This window comes from Oncorhynchus gorbuscha, linkage group LG16, assembly GCF_021184085.1.
Source record: "Oncorhynchus gorbuscha isolate QuinsamMale2020 ecotype Even-year linkage group LG16, OgorEven_v1.0, whole genome shotgun sequence".
NCBI lineage: Eukaryota > Metazoa > Chordata > Actinopteri > Salmoniformes > Salmonidae > Oncorhynchus > Oncorhynchus gorbuscha.
This window is the reverse complement of record NC_060188.1, coordinates 41,925,709-41,950,096: the sequence shown is the minus strand read 5'-3', so window position 1 is coordinate 41,950,096 and position 24,388 is coordinate 41,925,709. Positions and strand designations below refer to the sequence as shown.

General features: G+C 42.8%; 1 protein-coding gene across 1 annotated transcript in view; it reads left to right on the top strand.

Moving 5' to 3' along the window:
- The first annotated feature begins 530 nt into the window (after positions 1 to 530).
- The window catches only part of LOC123999622 (serine/threonine-protein kinase 10-like), a 40,449-nt gene continuing 16,591 nt past the window's right edge, over positions 531 to 24,388 (top strand). Inside the window, exons 1-6 of the mRNA XM_046305557.1 lie at positions 531 to 963; positions 12,578 to 12,742; positions 17,643 to 17,691; positions 18,326 to 18,475; positions 21,017 to 21,089; positions 21,859 to 22,053. Coding sequence (XP_046161513.1) covers positions 805 to 963; positions 12,578 to 12,742; positions 17,643 to 17,691; positions 18,326 to 18,475; positions 21,017 to 21,089; positions 21,859 to 22,053 — 791 coding nt within the window. The 5' untranslated portion in view covers positions 531 to 804. The remainder of the gene's footprint in view (positions 964 to 12,577; positions 12,743 to 17,642; positions 17,692 to 18,325; positions 18,476 to 21,016; positions 21,090 to 21,858; positions 22,054 to 24,388) is intronic.

Below are 24,388 nucleotides of genomic sequence, written 5' to 3'. Positions count from 1 at the left end.
TATTTTGAATGTCCTGCATACAGGACACCATACTGTTGTTGTGGTATGCCCACACCGTTCTAAAACACAAGAGCTGCTTTTTAACATAATTGTCATTGCCCAAAATGATAAGAAAGGCTATTTCACTTATATTGTAATTAATTATAGGTCATATTTCATAACAATTTGCAAACACTTGACAGATATTTTAAAAACGACATGCACATCTAAACTGGGAAGTGAAGTTATTTTAACAACATATCTTGCGTGAAGATGACCGATCTGCGCATAGAAAACGACATTTCCATGACACTGTGGGAGCGTTGGGGAGCTATAGGCCTGTGCTACGTTAAAATTTTTGTATGAACTAGGAAATTCGTAAATTTCCGACTTTTTAACTGTTTGAACGCGGCACTTGTATAACTACAATATTTTTGGCAAGTCGGACTTTTCCGAGTTTTCTTGTTCCGATTAGCATTTGAACATGGCAATAAGGTGGGGCTTCTGTCTTTTTACTCGGAAGCAACAAGTTATTCTCCATAACTGGTTACTATGTTGCAGCAGGTGGTCATTGTGTGCAGTGGACAAGTCAAGTGAATGGACATATTACGTGTATTATTTTTTTTTATGACAACGCGTGATTAAATATTTTAGAACGTGTTTTTGACGGCTTATTTTCTTACTTGAAAGGTGTGTGATTATAAATCCAGGTAGTTTTCCCCCGAATACTTTTGTATTCTAACAAGAGTGAAACTCAGAATAGTTGCTGTGTCTTGAGAAACGTGGCTTTTATGAACAGCTTTTATTGCATTTTTGCGGCGAACCATGGCTTTTGCTAAATTCAGCAAAATACTTCGCCTGTCTAATTTTGACATAAAAAAGAAGGCAAAACAATATGAACACGTTCATCGAGATATCAATCCTAATGACCAATGGGAAATCATCGGAGAGTTGGGTGATGGGGCTTTTGGAAAAGTTTACAAGGTAAGCAATATGGGTTTCAACATACTTTTGGTCATGTGGTGAATGTGGACACCTGCTCGTCAAACATCTCATTCCAAAACCATCGCATTAATATGGAGTTGTTTTCCCCATTGTTGCTATAACAGCCGCCACCCTTTTGGGAAGGCTTTCCAGTAGTTAGATTTCGGAACATTTCTGCGGGGACTTGCTTCCATTCAGGCACAAGAGCGTGAGTGAGGTCCGCCACAGATGCTGGGCGATTGGGCCTGGCTCGCTGTCAGTGTTCCAAATCATCCTAAAGGTGTATTCGATGAAGTTGAGGTCAGGGCTCTCTGTGTAGGACAGTCCAGTTCTAACACGCCGATCTCAAACTATTTCTTTATGAACCTTGCTTTGTGCACAGTGGCATTGTCATGCCGTCAGCATGCCTGATTCAATCTTTTATAACGTGTTTTGATGGTTTATTTTCTTACTTCAAAAGTGGGATTTAACCAGGTAGTTTTTTTCCCCCGAATACTTTTTTATTTTATTCTAACAGGAGTGAAATCAATATTTGCTGTGTCTTGAGAAACTTTTAGTTGTCTAGTGATTCCAGCACAAGTTTCACCTTTGTAATGATCATGCTGTTTATCATCAGCTTCTTGATATGCCACACCTGTCACGTGGATGGATTATCTTGGCAAAAGGAGAACAGGGATGGAAACATATTTGTGTACAATTTTGGGAGAAATAATATTTTTGAGTGTATAGAACATTTCTGTAATTTGTTTTTATCTCGGCTCACGAAACCAACACTTTACATGTTTTATATTTGTTCTATGAAGGTACAAGTACTCATTCTAGGGTTATTCTTATTTTCTTTTACTATTTTCTACATATTATAATAGTGAAGACACCATGTAATGAAACAATGAAATTACACATGGAATCATGTAGTAACCAAAAGTGTTAAAGTAACCGCCCTTTGCCTTCATGACCGCTTTGCACATTCTTGGCATTCTCTCAACCAGCTTTATGAGGTAGTCACCTGGAATGCAATTATTTTAACAGGTGTGCCTTGTTCAAAGTTAATTTGTGACAAGGTAGAGGTGGTATACAGAAGATAGCCATATTTGCTGAAAGACCAAGTCCATATTATGGCAAGAAATGACTGTCTGTTACTTTAAGACATGGAAGTGCAAAAGGCATCAAGTGGTATGATGAAACTGGCTCTCATGAGGACTGCCACAGGAAAGGAAAACCCAGAATTATGTTTACTGCAGAGGATAAGTTCATTAGTTACCAGCCTTAGAAATTGGCAATTAAAAGCACCACCGATTGCATGTCACAAGTAACAGACACATCTCAACATCAACTGTTCAGACGAGACTGTGTGAATCAGGCCTTCATGGTTGAATTGCTGCAAAGAAACCATTACTAAAGGGCACCGATAAGAAGACCTGCTTGGGCTAAGAAACACCAGCAGTAGAAATCTGTCCTTTGGTCTGATGTGTGCAAATTGGAGATGATTTATTCCAACTTCCGTGTCTTGGTGAGACAGTAGGTGAACGGAAGATTTCCACGTGTGGTTCCCACTGTGAAGCATGGAGGTTTGTGGGTGCTTTGCTGGTGACACTGTCAATGATTTTAGAATTCAAGGCACACTCAACCAGCATGGCTACCACTGCATTCTGCAGCAATTTGCCATCCCATTAGGTTTGCACCTCTAGGAGGTGTAAGGGCTATTTGACCAAGGAGAGTGATTGAGTGCTGCATTAGATGTCATGGCCTCCACAATCACCTGACCTCAACCCAATTGAGATGGTTTGGGAAGAGTTGGACCGCAGAGGTGAAGGAAAAGCAGCCAACAAGTGCTCAGTATATGTGGGAACTGCTTCAAGACTGTTGGAAAAGCATTCTTCATGAAGTTGGTTGAGAGAATGCCAAGAGTGCAAAGCTGTCATCAATGCAAAGGGTGGCTACTTTGAAGAATGTCATATATTTTGATTTGTTTAACACTTTTTTTATGGGTTACTGCTGTACATGATTCCATTTGTTATTTCATAGTTTTGATGTCTTCTATTATTATATAATGTAGTAAAAATAAAGGAAAACCCTTGAGTGAGTAGGTGTGTCAACTTTTGACTGGTAAGTGTTTATGCATGTATATAGCCACTTGTGACTTTGCAGCTGGCCTATCTAAGGGGACATCGCTCAGTTCTGCCTCCAGAACAAGACTCGTGACAAAAGTTAACCTACAAGTGCTGAGGGACGGGCAGTAGGGAGTTGCTGGATTTGCACTGCTCACTTAACCTCTGGCGCCTCATCACTGTATCCTCATTAGCATTTTGACCCTAGTCAAAACTATCTGCATTGATCATCTTGGAAGGTGCTTTTGTACCGATTGTGTTCACCTATTTACTTTGAACTTTGCGAGGGATTGCTTTCTTCTGAAAGGTAGCACACTCTGATTTCATGCCCAATACAGACGGATCAACTCCTGTAGAGCTGTTGTACTAACTGGGCTCCATTTGGACCTCCCTAGGAGACCCCACTATTACCCTCCACTGTTTGCTTCATCCAAACCCAGCTGTAGTTTGGGTTATGGGTTTATATTTAATCTGTGTCTTTTAGTCCTCACATTTTCCTGCCATGTCGCAATGTATCTGCTCGTGCCCAGTGTAGTACAGTGGGTGCCTTTGACTTAGGGGGCCAGTGGAAGAAGTGAGGCCCGGCCAGAGTACAGTGCCCCCACTCATACCTTGTGAACAGGCATGTGAGAACACCATGTGGGATTTCACTGACGACACTGAAAGGAAAAATAACATGGAGCCACCCTAATAGAAATAAAAGATGCCTTCAGTTACCCCTACCACCAAACTACACCACCCTATGCTGCATGTAGGCCAATTTTTAACAGTGGCTATTGACTAAGCAGTTTTCTGTCCAGGGGATACTTTAAAATCTCTTCATGTCTCATACACTTTAGGACTCAGAATATAATTTAGTATACTAGAAGATATCTTTGGAATGTCAAGTTACAATGGAAATGCCACTTTTCAATGAAGACTGAAACATGTGACAATACTGTCTCTACTCTCTTCCCCTTGGCTAAATGTGTTTTCCAGTCCCCAGAAGTCTGGCTGTCCTGGAGTGCTTGCGGAGGAGTCAGTGCTCCTCACCTGGAGCAGTCAGGGTCAGGAGGAAAGCTCTGGGCCGGAGGGGTGATGGAAACATCCTATGTGGCCCTCGGGCTACTGACTAATCCGTCTGTGGGATGGGGTCTCGGGGCTCCATTCCACAGCCTGTCCAGACTAGCCTTCGTCCCAAATGGTAACCTATTCCCTTTATAGGTCACTACTTTGGACCAGAGCCCATCAAAAGTAGTGTACGATATAGGGAATAGGTTACCATTTGGGACATATCAAGGGAGTTCAGGAAGCCACCAGATGACTCTCATAACTACAAGTCAATTATACCAGTATGGAGGACACTTCTGTTCACTGCTCCAGGGCTGGCAAGATCTAGTTCAAATGTTGGCTATAAAAACTCCTTTTAGAACACCTGTGAAACAAATCAACTCATTGAGTCTGTTTGCTTCTGTTTGCTTGGTCATTGCTGGTCACATGCTTCCTTTTTGATTCCAATAATGTCTGGGAGAGTGTCAGTGTCAGTCTGGCTGGCCTCATGATCTGGGTTGGCTGTACACATCCGGGTGAACAACAGGGCTTTGTTGATATTCTCTCAGGTTGTCATGGGGGTATCACGGTTAGGTATCACTCTCAGGTTAATGTGCCCCATTGGCCTGTCACTGTCACCAGATGGTAAGGAGGACCTAGTAGTCAGTGTCACGCAGCAGTAGTTAACTTAAAGCTGCTCTTTGAACAGTATACAGGTATCTGTATCTAGTCTGATGAACTAACCAGGAGGCGGGAGGCCTCGACTATCATTCTTAAAACGCACGTGTGCATCAACTTGCTCACTTCTGAGACCAAAGATTTTCCAGGGCTACAGGTAGTCATGACGAGAGCAGAGTTGCGTAAATCTCCCCCCACATGACTGCTACGGCTGAGATGGGAGAATGTCTCACTTCCTGCTGATCCCTGTGTCACAGCATGTTGTGTTTGCTGGTATGGCCGAAGCACAAGTGCCGATCGGTCCCTTTTACTTATTAATGGGACACGTGCTGCTGAGCAGGCTCCCTGGCAGCTGCTGCCTTGTACTGGGAGTTGCATTAGTTAGCGTAGCATTACCCGACGGTGCCATCCCAAATGGTACCCTTTTCCCCATATAATGCACTATGTAGGGTATAGGGTGCCATTTGGGACAGAGATCAAGGGTTTTCCTGTAATACAGGAGGCCTGCATGGTGAAAGCACATGTTTGTGCTCCAGGGCTGGTAATCTGTGGGGCCCAGCTGTGACCGGCCTGATAAGGATTCTCCTGTAGAGGCTTGTCCCCCATGACTCCCCAGCCCCCTGTCGGTGTGTGGCAGGTTGCCTCAGTGGTGACTGTCTTGACAAGGAGTGTGGGCGAGGGAGGGATGTTTTGTTAACTCATGATTTTCTCAGTCTCACAAGTCATAACTGGTTTTGGAATACATTGAAGCTAGCTTAAATCCGATTCGGAGCCTTTCGTAATACCTCGCAGCGACACTATCACATCCTGAAAGACGGGTTCAAAGTTTGAACTTCCCTGCTGCGTCCCCCGGCCATGTTGAACAACTCTCTGTAAATAAAGATACAGTAAGAGTTTAACCCTGTGTGTAATCCTCAGCCTATTTTTATTTTAACTATGCCTGTCAGTTAAGAACAGATACTTATTTACAATGACGGCATACCGGGGAACAGTTCAGGGGCAGAACGACAGATTTTTACCTTGTCAGCTCTGGGATTCTATCCAGCAACCTTTCACTTACTGGTCTAACGCTCTAAACACTAGGCTAAATACCGCCCCAAAAATGTAAGACGAGAAATAAAATGTTCCCAGTGGAAAGGCAGGTAGCCTAAATAACAGCACATCAGTGTCTACATACACAGCCGGCAGTGAAAGCTCCTGGAAGATTCCTGGAAGACGCTAATGATTATCCCCTCTAAAGCCAAAGCTTATTTGCAGAGGGCTTAGTGTACACTAACCCATCCCCTGGCTCTGTCTTCCTGCCTGCCATGTCTGTCTGCCCGGGGACTGATTTTTAAGCTGTATGACCATTTGTGATCTCCCCTGACCTGTCCTCCTGACCTCTGGGGACTAGAGCCAAGCATCCTGTGGAGACGAGAGACACATTTGGCATTAGTTCAAGAAGAAGATTGAGAGGAAGCGCATCGTATGCCACAGATTGCATCTGGACGTGACATCTGTGTTTCTCACAAATGCCCTCCTATTCCCTATGTACTGTCTGTAATATTATGTTCATCTTCTATATTCTGTTTACTTTGGCATCATTTACCAAATCAAATTCCGTCTATGTACTCTACCGTTCAAAAGTTTGGGGTCACTTAGAAATGTCCTTGTTTTTGAAAGAATCACTTTTTGTCAGTTTTAAAATGACATCAAATCGATCAGAAATACAGTGTAGACATTGTTAATGTTGTAAATGACGGTTCTAGCTGGAAATGGCAGATTCTTTTTGGAAGGAATATCTACTATCATTTTAAAAGGCTAATTGATCATTAGAAAACCTTTTTGCAATTATGTTAGCACAGCTGAAAACTGTTGTACTGACTAAATAAGCAATACAACTGGCCTTTTAGACTAGTTGAGTATCTGGAGCATCAGCATTTGTAGGTTCAACTACAGGCTCAAAATGGTCAGAAACAAAACTTTCTTCTGAAACTACTCAGTCTATTCTTGTTCTGATAAATAAAGGATATTCCATGCGAGAAATTGCCAAGAAACTGAAGATCTCGTACAACGTTGTGTACTACTCCCTTCACAGAACAGTGCAAACTGGCCCTAACCAGAATAGAAGGAAGAGTGGGAGGCCCCGGTGCACAACTGAGCAAGAGGTCAAGTACATTAGTGTCTAGTTTGAGAAACAGACTCCTCACAAGTCCTCAACTGTCAGCTTCATTAAATAGTACCCGCGAAACACCAGTCTCAACGTCAACAGTGAAAAGGCAACTCCGGGATGCTGGCCTTTTCGGCAGAGTTGCAAAGAAAAAGCCATTTCTCGGACTGGCCAATATAAATGAAAGATTAAGATGGGCAAAATAACAGACACTGGACTGAGGAACTCTGCATAGAAAGCCAGCATCCCGGAGTTGCCTCTTCACTGTTGACATTGAGACTGGTGTTTTGCGGGTACTATTTAATGAAGCTGCCAGTTGAGGACTTGTGAGGTGTCTGTTTCTCAAACTAGACACACTAATGTACTTGTCCTCTCATGATCAATTAGCCTTTTAAAATGATCAACATGGATTAGCTAACAACGTGCCATTGAAACACAGGAGTGATGGTTGCTGATAATGGGCCTATGTAGATATTCCATAAAAATATGCCATTTACAGCTACAATAGTAATTTACAACACTATCAATGTCTACACTGTATTTCTGATCATTTATTTTTATGTGCTTTTCTTTCAAAAACAAGGGCATTTCTAAGTAACCCCAAACCTTTTGAATTGTAGTATAAATGTAGCTGGTGAATAAAGGTGATTCTGATTGCATTACTTTTGAACAGGGCCCTATGGGTATAGCTGCATTTGGGACGCCTTCTCTGTGCAGCAGCAACGTAACAGTAGCTTTTAACACTAATCAATAACTAGTTATCATTAGTATTAGTGTGTTCTTTATGGTCAATTTAACACATGCCTTTTGCTCGTTATCACGTTCCTTGTGCTTTTGGAGAACTCTGGCATACTTCATGCAGAAGACTAGTCCTACTAATATAATGGGGATGATAGCCACTTAATTTGAGAGGCTTTTATTATCAAGATTACTGACAGTTCTCAAGCGACTGACAGTTAACACCTACATTAGCTAGACCTGCTATGCAAGTCATTCAATAATCTAACACACAGCCCTAGTGCCCCCAGCCCAAAGCTGCTGGACATGAAGAAAATACATTTTTGTCATCATGTCTCAGTCATCTGTAGACGGAGGTCAAGATTTACTCGGCAGCCTAATGTTAACAATAATTCTAGACATCTTAACGGCAGGGCTAAGGTTAAGCACATACATTATCTTGAGACGGGATGGGATCTGTGTCCTGTCAGTGTGCGTGGCACTGTGTGCGCACTGGCAGAGTGCATACTACAGTGTACCAGCAGACAGGCCCACGCCTCAGCACACCGCCCCATGCTTACTTTATGCTGATATCTGACACTATTGATTCAGCCTGGAGGTAATTGGCCCCAGGAGGCTGTGCCAGCAGCAGAGTGCAGAGACGCACCACCCAGTGTGTCTGCTCCTCTCCTCTCACAGCCAGGTGTAGTAATCCGCACAGTCACTCCTCCAACTGGATCTCAGGCTATCCCTGGCTTTATTTATGACCTCTATGTTCTATTTGAACAGATGATCTCCTTAAGTGTTTTAGCAGGATGATTTACTTTGGGGTTGGGTGGGAGGGGGCGGCAGTGTGTGTGTCTGCTCACAGCCATTTACCCAAAAGGCAGGAAACAATGGCTGATCCCTCGTTTAACTTCTTCAACCTCTGCCACTTCGTGGAGCATTGGTGTTGTTTTTTTTGCAGGGAGAGGATGATCGACTTTTCTCATGGAGTGTCAGACATACAGGCAGGCGGAGCTAGCAGAGGAGAGGGGCCAGTGTCAATCAGTTGTTATTGACATCCATGGAAACGTTGGGCAAATCAAACCACTGATCAGTTGTTTTGTTCCCCAGTATAATGATTGAGTTAGGGAGCTCAGCTTTAGACTTCTTCGCTACGATAATGAGAGGGAGACTCGGTGGTGTGAGCCTGTTTTGCAGCCGTTTCCCGCTTCTTTCTTCTGTTAGTATAATTAGGTTAGTGTGATTTACACAGCTCTATCCTCAACCAGCACCTCTCCTCTCCCTGCATATTCCCTCCTCCAGTGGAGAGTCTCCAGGGCCTTGATGCCTTCCAAGAAGTCAGCGCTCCCTTGTGAGGCACAATGATTGTGGGAGGGGGAGGGGGGGGGGATGAAGATCTTGGCTGTGAAGGCTTGTAAAGTGGGACTGGTAACATAATGTGGCGCCCTGTTACCTCCGATGGTGGGAGCAGAGAAAGTTCCTGATGGTGGTTTTGAAATGCAAATGCTCAGCGACGAATTGTCAGATACACTAGCAAGTCTCTCTCTCCGGCCATACACCATATGCAAATATTAGGTTAGGTTTCCTGACCTTGTTACCTCATCAGGAAAAACATCATGTTTTAAAAAATCCCTGGACTTATTCCAGGTGAGATCATGTGTTCAGGAAACCTCAGGTCTGTAACTATGGTAGGCTAGTATCTCGATGCCTAACTGCAGTGTTTTCCCACAGCCCCCTCAGGTATTGGACCCCACCAGGCTGTTCAGTCTGCAGGTCATTGGGAGGAGCTAAAGCCACACACACAAACCCAAACTAACCTGGTGGGGGGTGGCACAATTTTATAACTCTTACAAACCCTATTTTCCCTTTACCTCATGACCTTATTAACTCTAAACCCTAAACCAAATTGGAATCCTAACGCTAGTTCTACCTTAATCCCAATCCCCTAGAAATACAGCTTTTGACAATGAAAACGCCAGTCTCAACATCAACAGTGAAGAGGTGACTCCAGGATGCTGACCTTCTAGGCAAAGTTCCTCTATCTAGTGTCTGTTTTTTTGCTCATCTTAATCTTTTCTTTTTATTGGCCAGTCTGAGATATGGCTTTTTCTTTGCAACTCTGCCTAGAAGGCCAGCATCCCGGAGTCGCCTCTTCACTGTTGAGACTGGTGTTTTTTGGGTACTATTTAATAAAGCTGCCAGTTGAGGACTTGCGAGGCACCTGTTGTACTTGTCATTTTGCTCAGTTGTGCACCGGGGCCTCCCATTCCTTCCTATTCTGGTTAGAGGCAGTTTGCGATGTTCTGTGAAGGGAGTAGTACACAGCGCTGTATGAGATCTTCAGTTTCTTGGCAATTTCTCGCATGGAAAAGCCTTAATTTCTCAGAACAAGAATAGACTGACTTGTTTCAGAAGAAAGTGCTTTGTTTCTGGGCATTTTGAGCTTGTAATCGAACCCACAAATGCTGATGCTCCAGATACTCAACTAGCCTATAGAAGGCCAGTTTTATTGCTTATTTAATCAGAACAGCAGTTTTCAGCTGTGCTAAAATAATTGCAAAAGGTTTATCTAATGATCAATTAGCCTTTTTCTAAATGTATAAACTTGGATTAGCTACACAAACCTTCATTTGTACATGTACAAATTACCTCGACTAACCTAATAAATCGTGTTATACGGAACCCAAACCGGCTGCGCACGTGCGCCATCGTGTGACATTGTGCATAAATGCATTTCGTCCACCCACACCAAACGCGATCACGACACCAGGTTAAAATATCAAAACAAACTCTGAACCAATTATATTAATTTGGGGATAAGTCGAAAAGCATTAAACATTTATGGCAATTTAGCTAGCTAGCTTGCACTTGCTAGCCAATTCGTCCTATTTAGCTAGCTCACTGTTGCTAGCTAATTTGTCCTGGGATATAAACATCGAGTTATATTTTACTTGCAATACACAATGTCCTCTACAATTAAACCACACACAAAACAGTCAACCGAATCGTTTCTAGTCATCTCTCCTCCTTCCAGGCTTTTTCTTCTCTTGACTTTATAATGTGGTTGGCAACGTTCATAAATTAGGTTCATTACTGCCACCAACCTCATTCGTCTTTCAGTCACCCACGTGGGTATAACCAATGAGGAGATGGAACGTGGGTTCCTGCTTCTATAAAACAATGAGATGTGAGAGGCAGGACTTGCAGCGCGATCTGCATCAAGTAGAACTGACTTCTGTTTCAGCCCTTGGCAACGCAGATACTTGTTGGCGGGCAGGCAATAATTGAATAACATGTATGTCTGTTTAAATGTATTCTGTTAATCGCTCGTTAACTGTGAGTCAGAGATGGTAGCTAGCTAATCATTTCCGGATACCAGTGAGGGTGTAGGCTTAAATCAGTATGTTTGTGCAACAGTATCTTCCAAATAAGAGGAATAGGCAAAACATGAATATGTTAGCTACATGAATTAGCTAAGAGAACATTTCATCTAGCTAAAGGTTATAGGGTCCCTGAGGAAACATTGACCAACACTTTGGTTCCTACCCTGTCACAATAACGCATCCCTTGCTTTTACATTCATTGTCATGTCAAACAACACTTTATTCAAGGTGCCCATTATATTCCAACTATAGAATTAGAATAATCATTCTATATCTATGACTACAAGAGTTCACCCAAGGGCTTTGATCTAAATCGCAAGTCAAATTGCAATATTTGCTAAATAAAATTAAACATTTTTTGGGGGGGGCCATATGTTGTGTAGAGTTACACAGAAAATGCACAGTTGTATACTGTTGGATTGAAAGGTATCAATCAATTAGAATGGAGAAAAAGCCCCTTATATATATTTTTTTAAAAAAATCTCTTACAATGTATTTGTCAAATGTCAAACTTTTTTATTATTCAAAAACCATGAAATACTTCCATACTGTCAAAAAGAATGATATATTTTGGTCATATTGCTTGGCCCTACCTTTACCCCTCACTATAACTATGACACAAAAACATATACTTTCCTTCTAGTTATGTGCTCACCACTGACTCGCCCTCATGTTTTGATGCTTGTTTATCATTCTGTTGGGGACATGTACAATCTGTTTTGTGTTTAACCAATGTGTAGTGCCATTTTCAATGTGGGTGGGCTGGCTGGCTACAGTGGTTCCTCCTCCGCAGCTCTTATAGGGTGTGGAGTTTCCTGTTGTGCTTTTTAAAGTGCGGTTAAGTAACATGTTAATTAGACTCTCGTGTTTGTCAGAGAATTGACTCTCCTAGGGCTTTGATTGGGTTCTCTTCTCATGAGAAAGTCTTGCACACTCTTGAGAAATTCACTGAGTGGGCAGGGCCAAGATATGGTTTTGAAGTCCGATCGTTACTGTCAACTGTTTCCAGTATATTATTGATGTGTAATAAACATATTTAAGAAAATTGAATTAATTTAGCAATTTATGACTGTCTCATGACGTATTCAATACCTTTTTTTCAATTGTAGTCACATACATTCGTAATTCACTTCTGTGTTTTCTAAACAAGGTGGTTTTCACAAGTTTAATTTCCTTCCTAACACGCCCACTAGTTCGCCACACTGCCGGCCCTCACCTATGATGTTTCTTAGTATTAACCAATATAAAATTCACTGTCCTTGTATAGCCTGTTGAAACAATCCCTTTGTGCAGAAATAATTTGTGTACTACCTGTGTGTTTGCCTTATGCTATTTTACTAGTGTCTCAATAGATAATAACTCCTGTTAAGAATGAATCTCAAAATTCATATACGTTATGGCAATTTGAGAAGGCCCATTGACTGAATCTAGGCTTCTGAATGGCTCTATCCTATATATACGGCCCTCTATCCTCCATCACATGACAATCTTCTCCCCATTTTCTTTTTAGTGTTATGTAAATGTTGACTCGTTTTGTCTTCTAGGCCAAGAATAAGGAGACTGGAGCGCTGGCTGCAGCCAAAGTCATTGAGACGAAGACTGAGGAGGAGCTGGAGGATTACATGGTGGAGATCGATATCCTGGCCAAGTGTGACCACCGCTACATCGTCAAGCTGTTGGACGCCTTCTACCATGATGCCAAGCTCTGGGTAAGAACGTAGGGGCCAACAGTGGGCCAGAACTGGGCCGTGTGGAGTTTGTTCTGTTACCCAACTCAATGGTTTAATCCCCTCCATAGCCCTCTATTACAGAATCGATTCTGGTCTGACCTGATGGTGAACCCTATAGGTTACTATGAGGATCAAGCGAGATCTTTCAGTTCCTCCCTTTTTGTAGGGTCCACTTTATTTGAGCTTTCCCCTGCTTTCTTATTATTGAATAGACGGCATGTTGTGCATGTACTTTGTGATCAGCCCATGTCTGCCAAGACAAATACAAGTGACCTTATTATGGAGCCGATAGAAATGGCAGCTCTGCTTCTAGCTCCTAAGCAACTGCAGTATTATTTTGTGTCTGTTTCTTACAATTTTAGCTCAACGTTTTATGCGCTATTCCATGCAGACGGAAATAACTTTCAGATATCAGTGGTGGTAACTCACCAGCCTTCCGAATGGGCTATTTTAGCACTATTTGGTAAAAAAAAACGTCTTCTGTATACCACCCCTACCTTGTCACAACACAACTGATGGTCTCAAACACATTTAGAAGGAAAGGAATTCCACAAATTAACTTTTTTAAAAGGCACACCTGTTAATCGAAATGCATTCCAGGTGGCTACCTCATGAAGCTAGGTGAGAGAATGCCAAGAGTGTGCAAAACTGTCATCAAGGCAAAGGGTGGCTATTTGAAGAATCTCAAATATAAAATATATTTTGATTCATTTAACACTTTTGGTTACAACACATTCCATATGTGTCATATCATAGTTTGATGTCGTCACAATTATTCTACAATGTAGAAAATGGTCAAAAAAGAAACCCATGAATGAACACACTCTTTGTCTCGGTCTCTGTGTCAAAAGTTTTAGAACACCTGCTCATTTAACGTTTTTTTTCTGAGATCTATCTCTCTATCGATATATCTATCTCACTTGTTTTGGTAATGTGCGTATGTAGGTTGTTTTTGGTCGCAGGTTCAGGAATGACTTAAGAATTGCAACATTTACCTGGAGCTATAATGCCGCAAATAGCACCTGCTGGGTGATTTTGAAAAGTCAGTCAATAATGCTCTTAGCAAAAGTGTTTTTTGTTTCACAGATGGTAAATAAAATATCACGGCGCAGTTGAAAAATATATAGGATTAAAAATCGGATGGTGTTCAGACAGGGGTTGAGGGGAGCTGAAGGGTGGGACTAAAATTAACAACAAAATTAACTAATATACTGTCTGTAAAATGTGTATATAGTATGTAGAAGCCTAAGTATTGTTGTCCATTAGTTTACTCCAATTAGGGGAGGGATGATGGGGGTTAGGTGAAAATAGTAAGGAAGGAACATATTATTTTTTATTATTATTATTTTTTACCCAGAAACGGTCGATTGGATATTATGCAGATAATTACATTTGATAGATTGTGGCTTCTATCTGCAATATTAAAGCTGAACTACCCCCTAAAAATATATATATATATTAAAAAAAATAATTGGAGGTGTAGATGACGCATAAATAGAACTGTCGTACTTGGATATCATTCCAAAAGAAGCATGTTCTAGTTTTAGACTCTCCCTCTCCACTCTCTCCAGTGTCATAACAACTCATACATTACTGGGTGTGGATGAGGCATTCGATCATAAAACCTCCACACAAACACTGGCACCACAAACTGAGAGCCTCTCCCTGGCTAAGGGCCAGTGCCGAGGGGATGACTAAAGATGTGTGATCCCTGGAGCATGCCACTCTGCCTGGGCGGGATGTCTCTGCTGACGACATGCTGCAGACTGAACCAGCGGTTGGGCTGTGTGCCTCAAACCCCCCCCCTTTTTCAGCCGGCGAGCAGGGGTGGCACATTCCGCTGCCCACCCACTCTGCTCTGTAGAGAGGGAGAGAAGGCTGTTTGTTCTAGTTTGAGAACAACCCGCTCTCCAGTGTGAGAAATAGGGGGCCTTATAACATTGGGCTGCCACTGACTGCTGACATTAACACGCACGACTGCAGCCAGCCAGCCATGATAATGCTTTCATCTGGAAATCATCCCATGGTAAACCAATAAATCTCTATTAACGGGTGTTAACAGATGGGCATCGTGTTCAGCTGCCAGGGCCAACATAAATCCCTGCTGCACAGTCTGGGTGTCATCCGTGTGCGTGTATAGCCTATACCTCGTCTGTCCCTCCGTGAGGCTCCGTCTTGACGGGGAGAGGGCTCTCCGCGTAAAGGAATGCTGCAGTGTTCTGTTGTTACCAATCAGAGGCAGAACGAGTCCATTAAACCAGGAGGTGAATGATGTCAGTGTAGTAGGTTCCTTGTTCTTGAGTCTTTTCCCCGCACAGCTTCACTCCGTGTACGGTAAATCTGTCCTTATCGACTTGTTCACTTTATCTCACTCCCACTTTTCCACCGTCCCGGTGGACCTACAGCACAACGTTGCACGGAGCAGTGTGTTGTCTATCTTACTGTTCCCCTTCCGTTCTGAATCACTCCTGAGGGAAGTGTTCTGTACCCATCTGTCACTGAAACGATACTCATTTTCCATGGTGTCACAACGCATGATACTGCTGATTTTGAACATGATGGAGAAAGCATGGTGGTCATTTTAAATACAAGTGACACACTATTTAATACCCAGGAGATTCGTTAAATGAGGTTGTAAATCTGTGTCGGTGGACAGTTATAAACTTAAGTCAATGTTTCCTAGGTGCTGCCTCACAAGTAAACTGGCTATGTCTAATAGTGTTTGCAGGTCCACACGCCAGTATCGGCTCAACTTAACTTGCCCGACTGAGCAGTCAGTGGCAGGAATTCAAAAAGGGCTTAGCCAGTGAAACGACATCTTTGAACAGCCATTAATTAACCCATTTCTCTCCAAAAGAAACAAAAGTAGGTGGATTATCACATATCGTCCTTTTCACGGAACCCATAACACAGCCCTCTCAAAGACTTGGTGGTTGTGTACAGCGAATGTCTACCCTCCTAGCTCTATTGGGCTGTACGCCGGATGTATTTTGTGGCTGCCTACGCCAGGCTCTGTTGACGGAGCTGTGTGAGTAGGTGGTGGAAGAATGCGGTATGTACAATTTTTATTTGCGTGAGCGTGTGTACGTTTTTGTATGTACGTACATGTGCAGCCCATATAGGCTGTAGATCTGACCAGTTGGATCACCAGTGCAACATTGCTCACGTCATGAGGAAACAATCCCTCAAAGGGATTTACCGAACTCGCAGCAATAGATAGTCATCATTAAATTCCCCTAAAAATGACCTGGTGTGACACGTAAATCTGACTAAGCCTTTAGGTGTTCGCCGCCGCCTTAATCCTATGTACAGTACACGGCTTGTCATCCACATCGGAATGATTTGTTGACGGGTGGATTGGCAGGGATTCAGAAAGCTGACCTCACACAACCTATTTTTAATATCATAAGAGGCCCTTGTTTTACTGTGGCGACATGGGCACCTCCCTCGGCGTGAAGGTTGGTACACCGTCCCCAGCTGTGTGTGTGTCTAGATGTACGGTAACAAGCCACTGTTTTGTCCTCCATTTTGTTCAGTACGAAACTCCTCCACCCTGTCCAGCAGGGTTTGCCAATGCTTTGATAATGGAGTCATAGCATAGGGGTGAGTGAATGGGTTGGAGAGGGCATTTTGTGTTGTGTTAAAACAAAACATACATCTGTGTTTGCCCCAATCAGCATGGAATTATGTAACCGTGAGATCACAGGGCAGGTATGCATGCTATTGAGCTGTCACAAGCCTTCTGAGTGCCCAAGACCAAACGCATTGCTCGCACACACACACCACTTTGAACGTTTTAGTGGCTCTCCGAACTCCTGGCTGTAGGTTAATGTACCACAGTGACCCTCTAGAATCGTGGAATTCTATTAAAACACTTATTTATACTCTGGCTTTGTGATGGGCCCCCCGTTGACTTGCATGACTCATTCATAAGTAGCTTTTGAAAGTACAGTGTGGAGGGACGTGTGTGTGTGTGAGAGAAGGAAACAAGGATTACTTTTTTGACAGCTGGATTAAGTCTCTCTGACAGTACATTTTTCAGACTTGTTTTCAGTGGGCCGTTTCCCTCTTGCTGTTTCACCTCAGCAGTGTTGGTATTTGATTTATGTGTCTTGGAAGGCTGTGGAGTTGGTGACCCTCGCATCCATCGCTAAACACACCGATCGTAGTCCTGTCCTGCACGGCCACGATGTGTTCATCCTTCATTGACACGAGGCCGTGCAGAGTGAGTGTTTGAGAAGGCTTTCACCACAGGTGTCAGAGACTGGAGTGTACAACTAGAAAGGGAGATGTTGGTTTCTCTCGTGTTGACTGGGCAGTGTCAGCCTGTCTGCTGACATGTCTAAGTGCTGTCTTTTTATTAGACAGATCGACTGGGTTCTAAGAGGCCTCACTTCCCAGAACTCTTGTCTGTCTGTCGCCCCCTCTTCTCTTGAGTTCGAATCTTCTCCCAGGGTGATACAAGACCTGTTCTCTGCTGCACCTCAGTGATGTTGAAAACAGTTAGGCTACCACCTATCACTTCTTCTGTGGACCTTCCCTCTTGTCTCCTCTCAGCCCACTCATTTTTTCCTTTACACCTTGTCCTGTTCTTTAGGAGTCTTTAAAAAAAAGAATATATTTTTTATTTTTTACATTTATGCAATCACAGTTAAAGTTAAACACTATGAGTTTCTAACGTCTACCTTTTGACATTGTGATGTTGATAGTTCTGTAGAAAATTGTGTTTTCACATTCCATATGGAATCCCTCCACCCTGTTAGGATGTTTTGTATGTTTGCATTTCCGGAGAAGTTTTTGTGTTCCATTGGAATTTCCTGAAAAGAAACTGTAAATCACAATGCTGGCTGTTTTTTTTCTTTCCTTTTCCTCCTCACAGATCATGATCGAGTTCTGCCCTGGAGGAGCTGTAGATGCTACTATGTTAGGTGAGGAGACATGCACTACTGTAGGCCGGGGTAGTCCTTTATAGGTGTGCACTCTATAATATGTGCTTCGTCCCTTGGAAGATTGTCTTCCTAATCTCCCCGCCTCTCCCGTTTTGTGTTCCACATTCCGTACCTGCGGCCGTAGCTACGACTGCCACGGCACTGTTGCTCTTAAGGATATTGCTTTTATTATGAAAGGATTAGCGAACGGGGCCAAGTGATGTCTCGTTGTGATGAGTTTGCTATCGTAGCAAGGTACTAGGAGCCGACCGAGACCCACACACTGGGAAATACCCCTGCGCTGCTTATCCTTTGATAATCCAGCTCCTCATACAGCAGTTGTTGTCCCCAAATACAACTCACTAAACACGGAGAGGGAAAAAGTCCTGTTTTAGCATGTAAATGTATTATCAGAGCCAATTTACGTTCTCTTACAGCTTGTACTGGTAGCAGCTTCCATCTGCCTCATGGGAAATACTTGGGTGTCTCAACGAACCCACCTTGCCTTTTTTTAGAGGGACTTTGGTTCTCAGTTAAAGTTGTTGAGTTGTACCATTTTCTTGTTCTGGTAAAATGTTAGCCATTGATGTCAGTTTCCCCTTAACCTGTGTCCTCCCTTCCCCCTGGTCTGCAGAGCTGGACCGGGGCCTGATGGAACCTCAGATTCAGGTGATCTGCAGACAGACGCTGGAGGCCCTGGTCTACCTCCACAGCATCAAGATCATCCACAGAGACTTGAAGGCCGGGAACATCCTCCTCACCCTGGAGGGAGACATCAAGTTAGGTGAGACCATCTTCTCCCTCCACAATGTTTTACTCATTTTACTCATTTACTCTTCTAGAACACTGAGACCTCCTGTAGTTTCCAGAATATTAGAACCAATTGTCTTCTCATTGGATCTTCTAGATTCCACAGCACCTAGCCATCCTTAATCTTCCTCTATGCCCCTTTCCTATCAAGTGTCCATCCCACATACCAGGGCTGTTATCTACCTTAATCAAAAATTATTTTGAATAATACTCCAATAAGCAACAGTCTTCTCATTGGACAGTGTGTAATCAAATCAAATGTATTTATATAGCCCTTCGTACATCAGCTGATATCTAAAAGTGCTGTACAGAAACCCAGCCTAAAACCCCAAACCGCAAGCAATGCAGGTGTAGAAGCATGGTGGCTAGGGAAAAACTCCCTAGAAAGGCCAAAACCTAGGAAGAAACCTAGAGAGGAACCAGGGTTGACCAGTCCTCTTCTGGCTGTGCCCGGTGGAGATTATAACAGAACATGGCCAAGCTGTTCAAATGTTCATAAATGACCAGCATGGTCAAATAATTATAATCACAGGCAGAACAGTTGAAACTGGAGCAGCAGCACGGCCAGGTGGACTGGGGACAGCAAGGAGTCATCATGTCAGGTAGTCCTGAGGCATGGTCCTAGGGCTCAGGTCCTCCGAGAGAGAGAGAGAAAGAAAGAGAGACTTAAATTCACACAGGACACCGGATAGGACAGGAGAAGTACTCCAGATATAACAAACTGACCCTAGCCCCCGACACACAAACTACTGCAGCATAAATACTGGAGGCTGAGACAGGAGGGGTCAGGAGACACTGTGGCCCCATTCGATGACACCCCTGGACAGGGCCAAACAGAAAGGATATAACCCCACCCACTTTTCCAAAGCACAGCCCCCACACCACTAGAGGGATTTCTTCAACCACCAACTTACCATCCTGAGACGAGGCCGAGTATAGCCCACAAAGAACTCCGCCACGGCAAAACCCAAGGGGGGGCACCAACCCAGACAGGAAGATCACATCAACCCACTCAAGTGACGCACCCCTCCTAGGGACGGTATGAAAGAGCCCTAGTAAGCCAGTGACTCAGCCCCTGTAATGGGGTTAGAGGCAGAGAATCCCAGTGGAAAGAGGGGAACCGATGACATTGTCTTTGGGGTTATCTTGTTGGTCAGCAAGAGCGGGGTGGGAATGTTTACATGAATGTTGTGAATGCACAACCAACCCACTTAGAAGAAATCATTCCCTGAGACCTCTCCGAAGCATAAAATGTGAGAAGTGTGGGAAAATGGTGTTCTGACAAGTTTTTTTTCTGCTAAATGTGATTTGTTGCTAGTATTCTGTTGATTTTCAGCATTCCTGAAATTCTTTGTGCTGAGGATTTGGGTCAAAACGGTTGATATCAGATTTTTGTTGAAGCACCACTTGCCTAACAATAACCCTGCTTTGTGGAGCCTACAGTATAATAGCTTTTATAAATGTCAATCGGAGAGAAACTGAGGAGCAGGATAAGGAACTGTACTGTACTCTACGATAACTAAGAAACCTCTGTGGACTCCCCCTTTTCAGCTTCTTTTTGACCAGGCCTCGGCATGGGCCTCGGCCCCGTTCAGAAACTTTGTGCAGTCTGACTGATCCTTCATGTTACAAGGCCCTCTTCAATGCCCTTAAATATTTCCACAAGCAGAGACACCAGAACTTTGATTTATTGACTGGGAGTTGCCTCTGGAGTCATTGAAGTCTCAGTCCAGTCGGTCTCAGAAAAACCCCTGTTGCTGCTTAACAGAGAGCTTTTAACAACAAGTTATCCAAATACGGCCGACATGTACAGCACACTTCTGACGTGTCATACGGAGCTAGTCTGTTATGCGTTTTTCCTTTTTTAAGTTTTTTGTTCCACAGATTTTGACCATTTTAGATTTGTTCGTCGGGTGGGAGACCCATGGTATCTATTTAATCACACAGATGGGGAAAGTTATTGAATATTTTGCTCCTCGTTTATAGGGTATTCCCATTCATCTTTCATTGCAAAGTCATTGGCCCCTAAAAAATTCCTCAAGGTTTAACAGGAAACAGACACCATGTCTTGGGAAATTTGGGATATTGTGCCTGTTCAGTAAATTGAATTTCAGCGTTTCCCCTCAATGATATCATGGCAGTTTACGCTGTGGAAACAAATATGATGCTTAAACGTGACATCGGGAGTGTATGATAGGAAGACTAGTCTGCTCTGCGATGGATTTGATATTATGTTTATACTGGTCACAATAAACAATGTGGTTGTCTTTTCAATATTTTATCGAACAAAAGCTATGCGTGTGAAGGAAATAGATGCCTGGCTCATTGGAAGCCAGTTGTGTTCTGTGATTTTGAAGGAAATAAGCGCCCGGGCTATTAATTATTTTAGGGTATTCCTCCCCCGAAAGAAGATATCAGGTTATAACACTGGCCCATTAATCATTCTCTTTACCAAGAAATTGAATTAAAACTTAAAAAAAAAAAAATTTAACAACACTTTTCTTTGTACTTGCAGCGGATTTTGGGGTGTCAGCGAAAAATACCAAAACCCTACAAAGGAGGGACTCTTTCATAGGAACACCATACTGGTAAGTACTGGTACATACACATGAAAACCGAGTAATGTAAATGGGGTGCCTGCCACTGGGTGTGTCCCAAATGGCCCCTTATTCCCTTTTTAAAGAGCACCACTTTTGACCAGGGGCCATGGGTGCCAGTTGAGCGCAGGTTTTAATGGGATTATGGTGGTACTGCATGACGAAGTAAAGAACATCCTTCATACTATCCACGACGCCTTGTTGAACCAGTTGTATGCCCTGCTTGATATCATAAGAGCATTCCGTACAGTAGTGCTCAGTCGTTATGTTTTGATCGTAAAACCTTTTACAAGGCTCTTGTGAAAGCTGATATGGGTTGTTGTGGTTCTGGACCTTGTGCTCTGACTGGTCCTCCGATCATGGTCAGGTTGAAGTTAACTATTGACCAGAACAGGTCTCCGAGGCAATGACTGTCATCTGAAATGGCCTCTCAGTCAACCTGCCCAGGTGTTGCCCACTGTTCACTAGCTTCATAAATGAGTAACAGATGCAATTTCACTCTATGTATTTTACAGTGAATGTGAAGCCAAGCAGTATCCTATTTCTGAAGATGTAATATGTATGTAATATGTAATATGGCACTTTTGATCGTAGGCAAACACTGGATAGGCCTCTGGTATTGAAGTTTATAGGCCTACTCTTCACTTGGTCTGTAAACATAGCTGAATCCAAAGTGCGTTGACATGTCAAACACAAAATATACACGTGCACAAGATTTGGCATTTAGAGGCTAACCATTTTGTGCTATATTGTATTTTAGGATGGCTCCGGAGGTGGTGATGTGTGAGACTATGAAGGACGCTCCGTATGACTACAAGGCTGACATCTGGTCCCTGGGCATCACCCTGATCGAGCTGGCCCAGATCGAGCCCCCGCACCACGAACTCAACCCCATGAGGGTCCTGCTGAAGATAGCCAAGTCTGAGCCCCCTACCCTGGAGCAGCCCAACAAGTGGTGAGACCCAGAGGTGGGGTAGGGGTGGTGATGATGTATAGGTCCCAAACCCTAGGCCAAAGCCAGTGAAGATAGGACTTTGAGTGTGCATAGCTGTGGCTTCTCTAATCAGTTTGAGGCGGTGCGTTCCATCGCTCAGTAGATGCAAGAGCTTGGGCCTATACTCGCTAGGTGCCAAGAGCTATGCTCCAGATGGGAAGAGCATTCCTAGTGAAAGCTTTATTTTTTTCTAAGGAAATATAGTGCCTTCAGAAAGTATTCACACCCCTTGACTTTTTCCACATTTATGATCCGTTTCAAGAAGCTAGGTGTATGTTGCACATTACTACTTCACAGGAGAGGCATTTCAATGCTTTATTATTATTTGTATTTTTTTAATCAAACGGCATTTTTTGGCCAGAAATGCCTCGTAAAACGTGAACTTCCATATCAAACTTTTATGCCATCTTTAAATACAAAATACAATTATTCAATTCTGAGCCTCGTTGGTTTAGCCACTGAAAAAGACCGGAATCTTCCCACTAGCCATGGCTGGCTGAGGATAATGAATGGGCTGGACATATCGAGAGATGAGTTTGGATTGTTCTTCCATGTCTATAACATGAGCTGCTCAGTATGTGTAAATAATCATTGATACCTCAGCTTTTTTGAAAGATATAATGTTAGCCATAGAGAACTGACAAAGTGTTGCTACTGCCCTCAAAGATCAGTGGGATGGACAAACGTTACTTTCTGCACATGGTTGATTGCAGTGACTTGACACAACAACGGGCCAAACAAGCTGTAGCTAGCTACAAACCAAATGGAGAAGACACGCTTCCGTGACGCATTCATCCATGTATACGGCTAAGAGTCTAGCTACATTTTCAGATATATCTTTCTATTTTTGCCAATCATTGCAAGTTAAAGCATACTGTTAGCTAGCTAGCTGGCTCGCTAGTTAATGTTATGTGTATGATCAGTGTAGTAATATTATTTGTATCTCAGAAGGCCATTTGCATTGCTTGTTATAGTTTAATGTTAACTAGCTAGCTAACATTGAAACTTTTTGGTTAGCTTTAGCTACCTGCATATTCATACTCAAGCATTTCACGAATGGTGGCTAGCTATGCCAATCCGTTTGTACTGTAGCTATGGGTTGGGATTGTGGATCATTGTTTAGCTAGCTACATGTCTAAACAAAAGACTCGAATTTGCAAGAGAATGATTACATGACACATCAAGTTAGCCAGGTGTGTCTAGGGGTGAATACGGCCATCTATTGTATTTCATGAACATGTGTACATGTCTAGACAATAGTGATCCAACCACATAGCATAGGGGGGTGGTTATATACTTTTTTAGTGTCTGAGTAAGCATGATATTATATAACATGTATACAATATCTTTATATGGACACGTTCAAAGTCAGATTAGGACTAGATAGTGTATTTTTACCTGGGGCTAAAGGTTAAGAGGGTGTGAACAATGCTGAATAGGTGTAGATGAAGAGCTCTCCAGTAGCTGTAGCAAAACATTCAACGGCCATTTTCTCAAAAGTAGAGTTACAAGTTTATCAACTTTCAAAGCAGAATTACTTTCCCATTGTTCCTCAACTGCAGTGTACGATTTACCATTTTCTAGTCTCTACTTTTATCCAAAAAACATGATTTGAAATTTTGCTACATAGGACCGAATCCAGGTGGTGGGTCAAATATTGTTGTTACAGTGGGATTAAAATGGATTTAATTGTCTGTCTTTTTCTGTCAACACTCTACACAAGTGGTCTTGATTTAGATAATTATGCAGATAATTATACAGTGATTACAGTTGTCTTTCTGGGTAAGCTTCCAAGGGTTTTCCGCACCTGGTTTGTGTAACATATGCCCATTTTTATTATTATAAGCTCTATCAAATTGGTTGTTGATCATTGCTAGACATCAATTTTCAGATCTTGCCATATATTTTCAAGCAGATTTAAGTCTATGTTGCTGAGTAACAGTTTTAACTGTCTTCTTGGTGAGCAAATCATGTATATTTGGCCTTGTGTTTTAGGTTATTGTCCTGCTGAAAGGTGAATTCATCTCCCAGTGTCTGGTGGAAAGCAGACTGAATCAGGTTTTCCTCTAGGATTTTGTCTGTGCTTAGCTCCATTCCCTTTATTTAGTTTATCCTGAAAAAACTCCCCAGTCCTTACGGATTACAAATACACCCATAGCATGACGCAGCCACCACTATGCTTGCAAATATGGAGAGTGATACTCCGTAATATATTGTATTGGATTTGCCCCAAGCAGTTTTTGTCCTGGATACAAAGTGTAATTTGCCATTTTTTGGGGGGGCAGTATCACTTTAG